We start from the raw sequence: 15,429 nt of genomic DNA, 5'->3' as shown, positions 1-15,429 counted from the left end.
GAAGGGGGTTTTCTAATATATTATAACATTGATGGCAGTGGGGAAATGACACAGATATTTAAAAAAAAAACAACCCCTCTCCACCAAAGCGCTACTTCTCTGGTCCTCCAGCACTTTGTTTACTCTTTGTATGCAGCGCTTACGTTACTTTTTTACCCATGTGACCACTGCAGACAATAGGAGGTCTCCGATATGGGACGTGATTAGTGATGTCCTGTACACAGGCCCGAAGTTTCTACATTAGAAGCCCACATGACATGTTTACGTCACATCACCAGGCCAGAAGACCCAGTGACATCATCTGTCAGATGCCGGGGCACTGTAGTGCCGAAGTGGCGCTCTAGCACCATGGTAAATATATTCATAAAGCATAGTTTGGGGTGGGGGTCACAAAGTTACAACAAAAAAAAAAAAATTCTTTAGCTAAAACTTTAAGACTAATTTACAGAAAAACAAACATTTTTCACCATAAAAATCTATTGGACTAAAGCCTATACACATGAAAAATATTTTGCACAATACAAACATTTTGCAATGGAAGATAAATTCTCATATCTACTCCCTTCCCAGCAAGTGTTCCAGTTTGCAATAAAACTGGACTGCCAATCATGCAGTATCATTTTAAAAACTTTACATGTATGGCCAGCTAAGCACTGAAATAGACTACTAATAGACCGCACGCACAACAGAATAAGTTATTGTATGGTATCAAGGCTGTATTTAGAGTTCAGCAGAACTAAGCACGTAACAGCACCAGAACCAAGCACATACCATAACTCTGGTACTAGAACCCAAGCACATAACATAAATACAGCACCAGAACCAAGCATATACCATAACCATGGTAGTAGAACCCAAGCACATAACATAAATACAGCACCAGAACCAAGCACATACCATAACCATGGTACTAGAAGCCAAGCACATAACATAAATACAGCACCAGAACAAAGCACATACCATAACCATGGCACTAGAACCCAAACACATAAAATGATTATGGCACCAGAACAAAGAACCACGTTGCTTCTCTACACTTTACGAAAAATATTACTGGTGCTGTCAGGAACTGTGGACTCCAATATCATGCTTTGCAGCCTTGCCCACTATGCTGCTAACTATCATGCTTGATGTGGCTTTTCTCAGCCATGCGTTTCTTGCAGACAGTGTTTGGCCAATCATGGTGATCACTGGACGATTCAAACCCAAAGCTTTTTGTTTCCTATATTTCATTTTGGTTTCCTATTCTATTACGTTATTCTGGATTATGCTGTTCTGATTTTTCTGGCATCCTGTTACTTGGATTGACACCTCTTCCATGCTATTGGTAATCCATGATATGCTACAGATTCCAATCAGATGTTTTTATATTGCAGCTCAATTGCACTGTTTGTGCTAAGACTTATTTTTGCAATAAATTAAACTATTAGTGAGACTCTGATGTCTGCTTTATCTTCTGAAATCCAAACTCTTTTCCAGATCATGACATAACCAGGAATCCAGAAACAGGAAGCTGTGCATTTAAATAGCCCAACGCTCACTGTGATTGGACACAGAACAGGTGAAATAATTAGCCAATCAATGGCTGAAAGAAACATACGATTGAGAAAAGCCAAGACAAACATGACTGTGAGTAGTGTAGCGTTCAAGGCTGTGAAACATGTTATTGGAGTCCGGCGTTTGAATCCAAGTAAAGACAGTTCCTGACAAGTACATTTTTGCATCTATATGGATCTATGATGCTGTGAGTTTGGGTCAGTACATTTGCGATCGGGTTGGGACAGTAGTCTGGATTATTGGCACAAAAATATACCCGTAATAAGTTTATCTGAAACAGGCCTGATAATGATTACAGAGCAGGTACCTTCAGTGACCGCAGATGACGTCTTCTTCGATTGCGATTGCCTGCTTTCCCTTTTCTTCTCTATCTGGGCTTAGACTGCCATGAAAACTTCTTCCAGCCACAGGTTATTTCTGCACATTCTCTCAATCCTGCCCATACCCCGAATGCCCCTCTCAGTGCTTCCCCGTAGTTAAAGTGCTCCTCTATTGCCCCACTCAGTAATAGTGACCCCCTACTGTGACCCTACTTAGACATAGTGATTCCTCTCTGCCTCCACTTATTCATACTGACCCCCCTCTGGCATAACTCAGTTGTAGTTAAAGCACTGCGGAATAATTTGGCGCTATACCAAGATTATTATTATTACTGACCCCTCTGTGGCAACACTTTACCCTTATAGGATCCTGGTGGTAGCTGAAAACAAGCCATTTTGTCACAAATTATTCTGAAGGGTGAATGCACATGAACATTTTTTCCGTACAATTTTTGGACCAGAAAATCGAAAGGAAATAGAACCTATTCATTTCCTGGGACTATCAGTCCAAGTAAACAAAAAACAGCATATCCTATTCTTGTTTAACTCTCAGATGAAAACAGCATGTCAACGTGCAGTGGTCAGTACATGTCAATTTGCAGTGGTCAGTACATGTCAATTTGCAGTGGTCAGTACATGTCAATGTGCAGTGCTCAGTACATGTCAGTGTGCAGTGGTCAGTATGTGTTAATGTGCAGTGGTCAGTACATGTCAGTGTGCAGTGGTCAGTATGTGTTAATGTGCAGTGGTCAGTACATGTCAGTGTGCAGTGGTCAGTATGTGTTAATGTGCAGTGGTCAGTACATGTCAATGTGCAGTGCTAAGTACATATCAATGTGCAGTGCTCAGTACATATCAATGTGCAGTGGTCAGTACATGTCAATGTGCAGTGGTCAGTACTAGAGATGAGCGAACGTACTCGGTAAGGGCGATTTCGCAATCGAGCACCGCGATTTTCGAGTACTTCACTACTCGGGTGAAAAGTACTCGAGTGCGCTGTGGGGCAGGGGGTTGCAGAGGGGAGTGGGGGGTAGCAGCGCGGAACAGGGGGGAGCCCTCTCTCTCTCCCTCTCCCCGCTGCAACCCCCCGCTCACCCACAGCGCACCCGAGTACTTTTCACCCAAGTAGTGAAGTACTTGAAAATCGCGGTGCTCGATTGCGAAATCGCTCTTACCGAGTACGTTCGCTCATCTCTAGTCAGTACATGTCAGTGTGCAGTGGTCAGTATGTGTTAATGTGCAGTGGTCAGTACATGTCACTGTGCAGTGGTCAGTACATGTCAATGTGCAGTGCTAAGTACATATCAATGTGCAGTGCTCAGTACATATCAATGTGCAGTGGTCAGTACATGTCAATGTGCAGTGCTAAGTACCTATCAATGTGCAGTGGTCAGTACATATCAATGTGCAGTGGTCAGTACATGTGAATGTGCAGTGGTCAGTACATGTCAATGTGCAGTGGTCAGTACATGTCAATGTTCAGTGGTCAGTACATGCCAGCGTGCAGTGGTCAGTATGTGTTAATGTGCAGTGGTCAGTACATGTCACTGTGCAGTGGTCAGTATGTGTTAATGTGCAGTGGTCAGTGCATGTCAATGTGCAGTGCTCAGTACATATCAATGTGCAGTGGTCAGTACATGTTAATGTGCAGTGATCAGTACATGTCAATGTGCAGTGATCAGTACATGTCAATGTGCAGTGGTCAGTACATGTCAATGTTCAGTGGTCAGTACATGTCACTGTGCAGTGGTCAGTACATGTTATTGTGCAGTGCTCAGTACATGTCAATGTGCAGTGCTCAGTACAGGTCAATGTGCAGTGGTCATACATGTTAATGTGCAGTGGTCAGTACATGTCAATGTGCAGTGGTCAGTACATGTTAATGTGCAGTGGTCAATACATGTTAATGTGCAGTGGTCAGTACATGTCAGTGTACAGTGGTCAGTACATGTCAGTGTGTAGTGGTCATACATGTTAATGTGCAGTGGTTAGTACATGGGACAGTTCACGGATGAGATGTCCAAGTGCTGTCCGATGTGAGTTGTGCCCCAAAATCTCTGATGCAACTCTGATGTTGTTTATTTTACTGAACTAGACCAACACATTACTCACATATAAGCAGTTGAATCTTCTAACAAATGTGTCTTTTCTTGATAATAAACAAGACAAACCCTATTTCTCTAAGTGAACCCCCATTTCTCTAAGACAAGCTGTGTAGGAAGATAAATTTACATGGTTGGATTTACGTCTTCAACACAACAACAAAACACAAACTGTATTGCGATGTTTGGGTTACTTTAACCCTAGATCACAGAATACAGAAGCCGTTCATAGTATCATAGGTTAATGGAGATTGGAGGACACCAGAGACTGCCTTAAGCATTAAACCACCAGCTTCTATCCTGGATACGAAATAAAGAATTCGAGGGACCAACTATGGTCCTCAATAGGGATCTGTCATCAGAAAATGATCTTGTTTAAAGCAAGATTTCTTGTAAAAGATATATAGATACTTTTTTATTTTACATGTCACTATGTACCATATATACTTGAGTATAAGCCTAGTTTTTCAGCACATTTTTTTGTGCTGAAAAAGCCCCCCTTGGCTTATACTTGAGTCAGGGAAGGGTTAACAAAAAACACCTCCATACTCCCCTCCCAGCCGGTGTCTTTTTCCCCAATGGTGGTTCGGCAAGCTGCTTGAGTTCCTGTGTTGCCAGCGGCTGCTGTCGTCCCCCGCTGTACTCTCTGCTCTGTCATCCCCCGCCATCAACGCTGTGATTGGATCGAGCGCCAGCCAATCACAGCCAATCAGTGAATGACGTTCACTGATTGGCTGTGAATGATCGAGCGCTGGCTGTGATTGGCTTGCATTCGATCCAGTCACAGCGCTTTACTTACACAGCACTGACAGAGATGACAAAGCCGAGCAGAGAGGACAGCTTGCTGCACAGACACAGATGTCGGCTGGAAGGTGAGTATGGAGGTTTTTTTTTTTTACCTAGTATATACTCTAGTATAGCTCGGCTTATACTCGAGTCAATAAGTTTTCCCAGTTTTTTTTGGCTTATACTCGGGTCGGCTAATACTCGAGTATATACGGTATATTTAAAAAATAATAGTTTTCACATTGACCACTAAACCTAACAATAAGCTGACACTTCCTGTTCTGTAGAGAAAATTTTTAGCAGGCATCTAATTATCATCATAGGCAGCATTTCAATGAAAGGTAACACAAGATCCAGCATTCACAGTAGGTGATGATGACAGCTCACCTCCTCCCTCTCTCTGCACAATAACGTTTGTACAACATGTTGAAGGTGACAACATCCATCAGGATGTGTAATTATCAAATGGTCTCTATTTAACCAGCATAAAAAAATGACAAGTGACTTTTGACCTGCACAGGGGTCTTTGTTTAGTATTAAGTCTGCTGCAGTCTACTGTTTCCATCATCCATGAGGCTGCTGTACAGAGCAGGAAGTTATTGCCTATTATTAGGCTTAGTAACCAGAGTGAAAGCAAGATATTACAACTTTTAAAATATACATAGTAACATAAAAAAAACATAAAAAATGTAATATATGTTTGACATAAAAACCTGATTTAAACAATAGGTCATTTTCTGATTCCCTTTAACTACTGGACATTAGGAACTTTCTGAGACACTTAGCTACAAGACACCAGATCTTTGGGCGCAGAACTACTATGGTACAACAAGGATACTGATATTAGAGAATGGGGAAACACTAACATGGGCACAAACTGACTATTTTTAAAAGGAGCAAAGATGACTCTTAACATCTCTAGGCCACTAAAAAGTTAATTGTAAATACTGTAAATAGATATATAAATATAGCAAAAACATAACAGAACCATACCTGTGGAATAACTCCAAAAGCTTTTCTCCATTCCTGAAGGGGTAATGTCTGCCAAGATACACCATCCACCATAATTTCCCCTTGGGTTGACAATAGTTTCAGAAAGGCAGATAACAAGGTGCTTTTTCCTGAACCAGTTCTTCCTAATAAGCCTACCTGGAATATGAGATATTTAAGATATGAATGTAAAGCATGTGTTTAAGGAGCACTATACCTCAGAGAGTGTCTGTGTATATGTGCTTAGTCAGAGAGAACAAATGTAGCTGAACCTGGGGAGTTTTTAAATGTATTAAAACCATTCCTATTAATGAATGTGTTACACAGGTTATACATGGAGACGGAAGACAATGATAAACACAGTTAGTTGGAAAAAAGACCTTGATAAATACTAAAAACACACAAAGGCACCAAAACAAATCAATACAATATCCTTTTTATCCTCTCTTATAAATTATGTATAATGTGACCACATAGCAAACATACTTTGATGAAAATACAGTAACAGAAACAGAGAAAAAGAAAACCCAATACTCCAAAGCTTGTAGAAGAGAAATGAAGGACAAGTAAACACTTTTTAATGGTTTAGCCATATTTTCCTTGTTCCCATGTGCTTCAATTCCATAGATTTCCATGTTTTTGGTCTCTAATGTACTTTTTGCGTAAATGATGAATCCCTGGTTTAATAAAATGCTTATTATAAACTACTGCACTACTGGTGCACAACAGCCAGCATATCACTCGGCTGCTTCATCCCCATCCAAGTAAGATTATTTAATGGAATATGAAGCAAAGTTGAAATAGAATGAATGCAGTCTGATCAAACACATACATCAGGGGCGTAACTATAGAGGATGCAGGGGATGCAGTTGCACCCGGCCCAGGAGCCTTAGGGGGCCCATAAGGTCTCTCTTCTCCATATAGTAAGCCCAGTACTATGAATAAAGCATTATAGTTGGGGGCCCGGTTCCAGGTTTTGCATTGGGGCCAAGAAGCTTCTAGATACGCCTCTGACATACATCATAAATATATAATGAAGTTTACATACGTTTAGGCCACAAGATGTAGAATTTCAACGTTGGCACTCAATACCATTGGACTACAAAATATGAAGAACATTTCTACTCCCTTCCAACTTAAATAATCATATCATAGGATATGTTTTAAAAAATATATGTGCTAGCCAAAGATTTCAATTGGGCATATCAGCGTTAACAGCATGCCTATGTATCACTTATATATTAACTCAATATTGATCTTACCCTTTGACCAGGACTAATCGAGAAAGAGATATTTTCCAAAACAGCGTGACCTCCTTCCACGTACTTAGCAGACAGATCTTTAACAGTCATCTGACCTCCGGATGGCCAGGCTGGGTCTTTCTTGGTGTATTCATTCTCAATTATAAGAACCTCTGATAAATCATTCTTAGATTTGCTGCTCGCCATATCTTCGCTAGGGAGATCAATAAACTTAAAGATCCTGCTAACCGAGCGCATCTTGAAAGATAAAGAGGAAAATGGCCTTTGATGGATAATTTATTGAGGATTACAGGTGTGTAATAATGTATTGCATTGTAATCATATCTGATAGTGTGCACAGTACACAGTAGGCACTAAAGAGAGTTAGGACTTTCTGACCACCCAAAGATGTCTGTAACGTCTGTAGACCATCTTAAAAGTGTTAATTTACAAATGTTCACAGCCTAGACTTGATTTAGTAATAAAAAAAAAATCTAAACCTCATAATGTTGGGAAAACCCTTTGCAGATATATAGATTGTTGCTTTTATAATGTGAAACAACACTGATCATTCATGCATATAATTTTTCTGAGACCATCGATGACTATATATTGACAATCCTGGTGAATATTTGGCACCAAATGACCAGGTTTAAAAAGAATACCTGAGTTTTCAAAATGTTTTCAAAAGTAGCCCAGTTCTTCATTGGCTGCTGCTTTGCTGCTGTTTTCACCCAGTTTGAGTTATATTAATTCACTTCCATGAAGATTTTCCTATTTTTCTAATGCCCTGCTGTTAGCAATCTAATTATAGGTGGGTGGGTGTGGGGGATGTACTAAGCCAGTCATTCTGCCAGTACGGTACTACCCTGTTTCCCTGAAAATAAGACATAGCATGATTTTCCAGAATCTTTGAGGATGCAAAATGATTTTTCTGGCTTCTTGAGGATGCTTGAAATTTAATCCCTACTCCAAAATTAAGCCCTGCTAACAGTTAATTTAAAAAGTCAATTTAAATAATGTCCAGGCAGCTACACGTGTAAAAAAGTTAAACCTTTTTGAACAAAAATTAATGTAAGACACTGTCTTATTTTCGGGAAAACACGGTAGTTGAGACATCCTCTCCCACATTTCGCATGCTGTCTTGTGTAACCCTGCTCGAATTTACATCTGTTGCATATAATAACTAGCAGTGTCCTCACATCCCTGTTACTAGAGAAGCCAAATGCCTAACGACAGGCAGTGGATTGCAAAGATGCTGTAAGGAAGGCTCCTAGTGCCAGGCGTTTCAAACTTGATTTTCAGTGAAAAAACGAAAATGTTTTTGATGCAAGTATATTACAAGACTGATGATACACACAAAGAACATTAGAAGGACATAAGTTATGTGAAACATTAGTGTCCATTCAAGAACTCTGTATGCAAAATTAACTGTTAGAAATGTTTTTATTTTTGATAAAGGTAGACTAGATGATTAGAACAAGAAAAAAAATATACATGTGCTCTAATGACTTTAATAACAGAACAGAAATGAAATACCATAGTACTCTTTACATCAAGACTACATGACGACTACCATTCATAGACATCTAGCATACCTTTATGTTATGTGGACATTTGGTGCATCTTAAAAAGAATTACCAAAGATGTCAGTCATATCTAATACTTCGGACAGCAGTCTGCTTATAAACAAATCATTCTTGGTAGGTTCAAAAAGTTTAAGCTGACAATAATACTTCTATTTACTTACCAAACTGTCCACATCAATACTTGAATTTACGGCCCATTGCAGAGTACTCATGATATTCATGGCCAGAGTCAAAACTATTCCAACTTTTTCTCGGCCAGCACCTGAAAGGCATGAAATGGCCATCAAAACTCGGATAAAAAATATAGCATGTGTTGTGATTTGACTCTTTGCTTTTAAATGTGTCCACAGTACAAGTCTAGTTTTTTGTAAGTAAAGAGAAAAGCCAGCTAGACACGAGTGTAAGCATATTTGCGCTGCACTATTGCAAAATGAAAGTTGTATTCTTGTGCATGCAACTGCAGTTTTTATTGTGCTTTTTGCGAGCCCAAATTGTGCGCAATTACGCTCACAAAACAATGCGCACCGATGCTCCCGGCCTTTGAAATGGTCACATTTTTTGATGACTGCCAGATTTGTTCCTTTCGTGTCAAATGCACCGGAAAACGGAGCAAACTGCGTTTCTTTTTGCATGACGCAGTTGTGCATGCAAAATACGCTCTTGTGAACAAACCCGTGAAAATCAATTCTACTTTCTGCACATTGTGCACACAAAAATTTAATGCGCAAATATGCCCGTCAGAATCCTGCGTAAGACTGGTTTTAGCTTACAAAAACTGATACAAAATAGTGGTCAGAAACACCTCTCTGCTATTTCACCTAACTGCATCATTGACATGCACAGTTGGCCAAGCTCATATATATACTGTGGGGAAAAAATGTATTTAGTCAGATACCATTTGTACAAGTTCTCCCACTTAAAAAGATGAGAGAGGCCTGTAATTGACATCATAGGTAGACCTCAACTGTGAGAGACAACATGAGAAAGCACATCCAGAAAATCACATTGTCTAATTTTTAACGAATTTATTTGCAAATTATGGTGGAAAATAAGTATTTGGTCAATAACAAAAGTTCATCTCAATACTTTGTTATATATCCTTTACTTTCTGTAAGTCCTCACAAGGTTGGCACACACGATTGCTAGTATGTTGGCCCATTCCTCCATGCAGATCTCCTCAAGAGCAGTGATGTTTTGGGACTGTCGCTGGGCAACACGGACTTTCAACTCCCTCCAAAGGTTTTCTATAGGGTTGAGATCTGGAGACTGGCTAGGCCACTCCAGGACCTTGAAATGCTTCTTACGAAGCCACTCCTTCGTTACCCTGGCGGTGTGCTTGGGATCAATGTCATGCTGAAAGACCCAGCCACGTTTCATCTTCAGTGCCCTTGCTGATGGAAGGCGGTTTGCACTCAAAATCTCACGAAACATGGCCCCATTCATTCTTTCATGTAAACGGATCAGTTGTCCTGGTCCCTTTGTAGAGAAACAGCCCCAAAGCATGATGTTGCCACCTCCATGCTTTACAGTAGGTATGGTGTTCTTTGGATGCAACCCGGCATTCTTTCTCCTCCAAACACGACGAGTTGTGTTTCTGCCAAACAGTTCTACTTTGATTTCATCTGACCATGTGACATTCTCCCAATACTCTTCTGGATCATCCAAATGCTGTCTAGCAAACTTCAGTCGGCCCCGGACATGTACTGGCTTAAGCAGGGGGACACGTCTGGCACTGCAGGATCTGAGTCCCTGGCTGCGTAGTGTGTTACTGATGCTAGCCTTTGTTACGTTGGTCCCAGCTCTCTGCAGGTCATTCACTAGGGTCCCCCGTGTGGTTCTAGGATTTTTGCTCACCGTTCTTGTGATCATTTTGACCCCATGGGGTGAGATCTTGCGTGGAGCCCCAGATCGAGGTAGATTATGAGTGGTCTTGTATCTCTTCCACTTTCTAATTATTGTTCTCACAGTTGATTTCTTCACACCAAGCTGCTTGCCAATTGCAGATTCAGTCTTCCCAGTCTGGTGCAGGACTGCAATTTTATTTCTGGTGTCCTTCGACAGCTCTTTGGTCTTCATCATTGTGGAGTTTGGAGTGTGACTGCTTGAGGTTGTGGACAGGTGTCTTTTATACTGATAACAAGGTCAAACAGGTGCCATTACTACAGGTAATGAGTGGAGGACAGAGGAGCCTCTTAAAGAAGAAGTTACAGATCTGTGAGACCCAGAAATCATGCTTGTTTGTAGGTGACCAAATACTTATTTTCCACCATAATTTGCAAATAAATTAGTTAAAAATCAGACAATGTGATTTTCTGGATGTGTTTTCTCATGTTGTCTCTCATAGCCGAGGTCTACCTATGATGTCAATTACAGGCCTCTCTCATCTTTTAAGTGGGAGAACTTGTACAATTGGTATCTGACTAAATACTTTTTTTCCCCACTGTATTTTATTGGAAAGAAGGTAGTAAGCTGCTGCCAGACCAGTGTCAGCGATTTTTCTCCCATGGCAGCAAACAATCAAGCCTGATTCTTCTTGTAATATAAGCCCTGCCCACATGTAAGCAATAGCTACACTATATTAAAAAACAATGGTGTCGGGATCAGTGATAGCGCTCCTGCAGTCCTAATGATTTAGTCAGTGAATAAAGAAAAATGACTTACCCGGCACTAAGTGAGCAGCCCTGTAAAGGGTTAACTCACTAGTACCTCCAAATCCGGGACAGCCTATAGGTAAATAGATTAGACGAACTTCCTTCCCAATCCTGTCTGGAGAGTTGCTTGGATATCTGAGGTCCCCAGGGACAGGGAGCCCAGTATGAACAGAAATCAAAGATAAAAAAGTATCCAATATAGCGCTTCACGGGATGAAGTATATCTTTCTGCACCTTAGAGGTGTAGTTTTATTGCAACGCGTTTCGACCCAATGGAGGGTCTTTTTCAAGCATCCTTTTTTTTTCAGATGCTTGAAAAAGACCCTCCATTGGGTCGAAACGCGTTGCAATAAAACTACACCTCTAAGGTGCAGAAAGATATACTTCATCCCGTGAAGCGCTATATTGGATACTTTTTTATCTTTGATTACTATATTAAAAAAGCAATACTTACCTAGCAGACACTGTCTGGGTCCCTCCCGCTGGTCTGTGGCGTTCCTGCACCTTGCTTGCATCTTCAGGAGCCGACAGAAGAACGCTTGCTAGTAACAGAGTTCGTAAACCCTGTCTCCAGGAAGCAATGGTTCTGATTGGTTTTCGAGTGTCGCGGGTGAGCCAATCAATGCAGCGCTCCATAAACCAATCACAGCCATTCAGATGAAAACACCTCACATCCACAGGTCATGAATCACGGTCCGATAACGCCCTTGCCCGTGTGGAACTAGCCCTAGGGTAAAACCTGCTCTAATATTGGGTGATATAGGTGAAAAGCTATACAAAAATGACTACTGTACTGTACCTGATGTTGCAATAGAGATAAATGCAATAGCACAGAAAAAGATGACAAAGATCATTTCAATAGTCATTTGGAACCATCGAAGCGTGGACAGGTAGAGAAACCAGTTTGCTGTATGTAAATTAAGTGCCTTATGAAAAAGTGTTTCAAAATATGGCTGCCGTCCAAAAGCTCTTAGAGTCCACAAACCCTTCAAACTGGTTATCAAGTGTGTGAAAATTGGACTGCGGGCTGTAAGAAGAGAAGGAATATATTTATTGACATGCATCACTTCATACTCAGAGGAGAACTTAATCTAACACCCATTAAGATGCCCGCCGACACTCAGGGGTTTGGGCTGCTACAGCCAATAATATAAGTTTATAAAGATGATATTAGTGTGTAATAACAAAACAATCTGTTACACTTGTGGAAGCTTTTATTGCCCTCGCTTCAGTATCTTTCCCACTGCTACTGCTAATCATCATATTTCATGGTTGTGAACCCGCGAGGTGGGACCTTGCAAATTATCCAATCATATTAACATTGTGCAAAGTATTCATGCAGGAAGAAGACATGTTGATGTCTCTATTTGCCGAGCAGTCTGCAAATATAATGCACAACTTAGAATTCCAATAAAGATAATACACTTTGTTTAAACAAATTTTGAGCGATTATCGTTACATGTAAATGGGTCATAAGTCATCATTAATAGATTGGCGGGGATCCATTGTTTGGACCCCCTGACGATCAGCTGTTTGCCAGACGGAAGGGATAGTGCACTGAGATGATTTCTGCAGGAAGCAAACAGCTCAGTTTTTATTGTAGTGGCCAGACTTGGTATTGCAGACAAAGTTCCCATTCATTTCAATGGGAGCTTGGCCTGCAATGCCTAATCTGGCCACTACAGTAAAAACGGAGCTGTCTGCTTCCTGCAGAATTCAGTTCAGTACACGATTGTACAGCTGATCAGCAAGTTGGCCAGGCAACTGACTACTGCCAATCTATTATTGATGAATTATCCTGAGGATAGGACATGAATAGTTTACAACCCCTTGTTTGGGTGAACTTTGTTTTTCATTCAGTTCGTCTTAATGCATTTCAAAATAAAACAAGATTTTTATTGGTTAGTGTTGTGCTGGACTCTACTTAGGGGATTTTTGTATTAACTGTACTCTAATATAATGCATAATCTATACTGTATAAGATTATTAGCTCATTCATGTCAACCCAAATGAATTTACAGGTCAATATGAACATTTTAACCCCTTAGTGACGGAGCTTTTTTGCTTTTTTCCATTTTTGTTTTTTCCTACTCCCTTTTAAAAAATCGTAGCTCCTTTATTTATCCATCGACGTCGCTGTATATGGGCTTGTTTTTTGCGGGACGAGTTGTATTTTTCAATGGCACTATTTATTGTACCATATAATGTACTGAAAAACTTTAAAAAAATTCTTAGCAGAGAGAAATGGAAAAAAAAACGACATTCCACCATCTTTCAGTGCGTCCTGTTTCTACGGCGCACAAACTGCAACAAAAACGACCTGATATTTTTATTCTATGGGTCAGTACGATTGCTATGATACCAAACTTATATAGTTTTTTTTTTGCTGTAGTACTTGTATTTTTTTAAGATATTTAATTTTTTTCAATTATTTTCTGCCGTCATTTTGTGCGCTCAATAATTTTTTTACTTTTCTGTCGACGTAGTTGTGCAAGGGCTCAATTTTTGCGGGATGTCCTGTAGTTTCCGACAGTACCAATTTGGAATACATACAAATTTTTGATCGTTTTTTATTGCATTTTTTCAGGAAGACAGGGTAACTAAAAAAGTGTATTTCTGGCATTCTTTTTTTTTTTTACGGACGACGTTCACGTGCAGGAAAAATAATGCACTACTTTGATAGATCAGACTTTTACGGACGTGGCGATACCAAATACATATTTTTATTTTATGATTTAGATTTTTTAGTAATTGATATGGCAAAAGGGGGGTGATTTAAACTTTTATAACTTTTTTTTTTTTTTAATTTAAAAAACTTTATTGATCTTTTTTCTTACTTTACTTTGAAGTCCCCCCTGGGGGACTTTAACATGTGATGCTGCAGTATCGGCCGAACGGCCGAGCGCGGCTATTGCCCGCGGGTGTCAGCTGTAATAAACAGCTGACGCCCGCGCTGTATGGAGGGAGATAGCGGCGCTACCTCCCTCCATACACGTCCTGCAACAGCAGGACGTAGTTTTATGATAGCGCCGTCACTAAGGGGTTAAGTTTGTCATCTTTGTAATACAATGATCTAGTGTTCCACATAAAGGGATCTATATCATCTTCAATCAGCAAACTACTTATAAGGAGTGAGAGGTTTCATTCTTTGACACAATAGTCTCTATATAGTATTATCCAATTGCTGAAGGATTCACAGGACAGTTTACTTGTACTTGGGCTTTATTGATAAGGAGATCTGTGGAATAATATACCGAGGGGAGGCTTGTGAATTGAACAGCTGCCAATCAGATTTCAGCTGTCATTTTTCATAGGCATAACATTACTGAAAATGTTCATGTCGAAAAGGTGACTTTTCTATAGTGACCACCTAACTACCAGGACAAACCTAGCTGGCACATTTCACACTTAAGACGTGAGGTCTGTGAGCATAGAAGAATTTAGGGTGTGGGACTTTGTGAACAATTGTTCTGTCAATCCTCATCTATTGACTTTAGTATTAAACACCCTCCTGCCTACATTCCTTGTGAGCAACCTAAATCAATACGTGTATTAGGGAGAATAAATGCATGTTGGAAGAGGACTAGACAATATTGTGTCACCAGGAAAGTCATATTTGTACTTCAGATAATGTGTCACTGTTGCCCTTACCTTCAGATTCTAACTGTTTCAGTTGCTGGGAGGTTTGCAGAAAATAGGATCTTAGTATAACAAAAGCAATAATCACAGGGACAGTAGCCAAGAAAATGTAAGGCTCTAAAATGGAAACCACTGTGATTGCCCCAACCACAATAAGCACCAACTGTAAAGAGAAGAAATAGAACGTATTGATATGGATTACCGCTCTGTAAGAACAAATATGGAAGCATATATTTGCTGGATAGACACTAATCATAGAACATGCCTCCTCATAACCACACTTTCTATTCTTCATATGTTTACTTAGTGTATTTTAGATATGCCCATGTGTAATAGGTAGTTTATAATCTATAGTATGTTATCTATAGCTAGGGTTCAACTACTTTTTATAAAGGTCCAGTTACCTCGGTCTGCCATCAAGTGAAGGTATGACAGACCCAGGTAATGAGTTAAAATGAGGCACATACACAGTTGTGCCAAAAGTCATGGGATAACAGTATGTAAATTAAATATGAAGTGGCATTGCCTTACATGACAGATTGGGAATGTCCGCA

At 40.1% G+C, this 15,429-nt stretch overlaps 1 protein-coding gene across 1 annotated transcript in view; it reads right to left on the bottom strand.

The window, feature by feature from the left end:
• Positions 1–15,429, bottom strand: part of CFTR (CF transmembrane conductance regulator) — a 159,977-nt gene that overhangs the window by 29,574 nt on the left and 114,974 nt on the right. Inside the window, exons 19-23 of the mRNA XM_066591817.1 lie at positions 14,888–15,038; positions 12,036–12,263; positions 8,747–8,847; positions 7,018–7,254; positions 5,759–5,914 (exon numbers count right to left, since the gene is read on the bottom strand). Coding sequence (XP_066447914.1) covers positions 5,759–5,914; positions 7,018–7,254; positions 8,747–8,847; positions 12,036–12,263; positions 14,888–15,038 — 873 coding nt within the window. The remainder of the gene's footprint in view (positions 1–5,758; positions 5,915–7,017; positions 7,255–8,746; positions 8,848–12,035; positions 12,264–14,887; positions 15,039–15,429) is intronic.

Source organism: Eleutherodactylus coqui, chromosome 2 (genome assembly GCF_035609145.1).
Source record: "Eleutherodactylus coqui strain aEleCoq1 chromosome 2, aEleCoq1.hap1, whole genome shotgun sequence".
Classification (NCBI taxonomy): Eukaryota; Metazoa; Chordata; class Amphibia; order Anura; family Eleutherodactylidae; genus Eleutherodactylus; species Eleutherodactylus coqui.
This window is presented reverse-complemented; position numbering and strand designations above follow the sequence as displayed.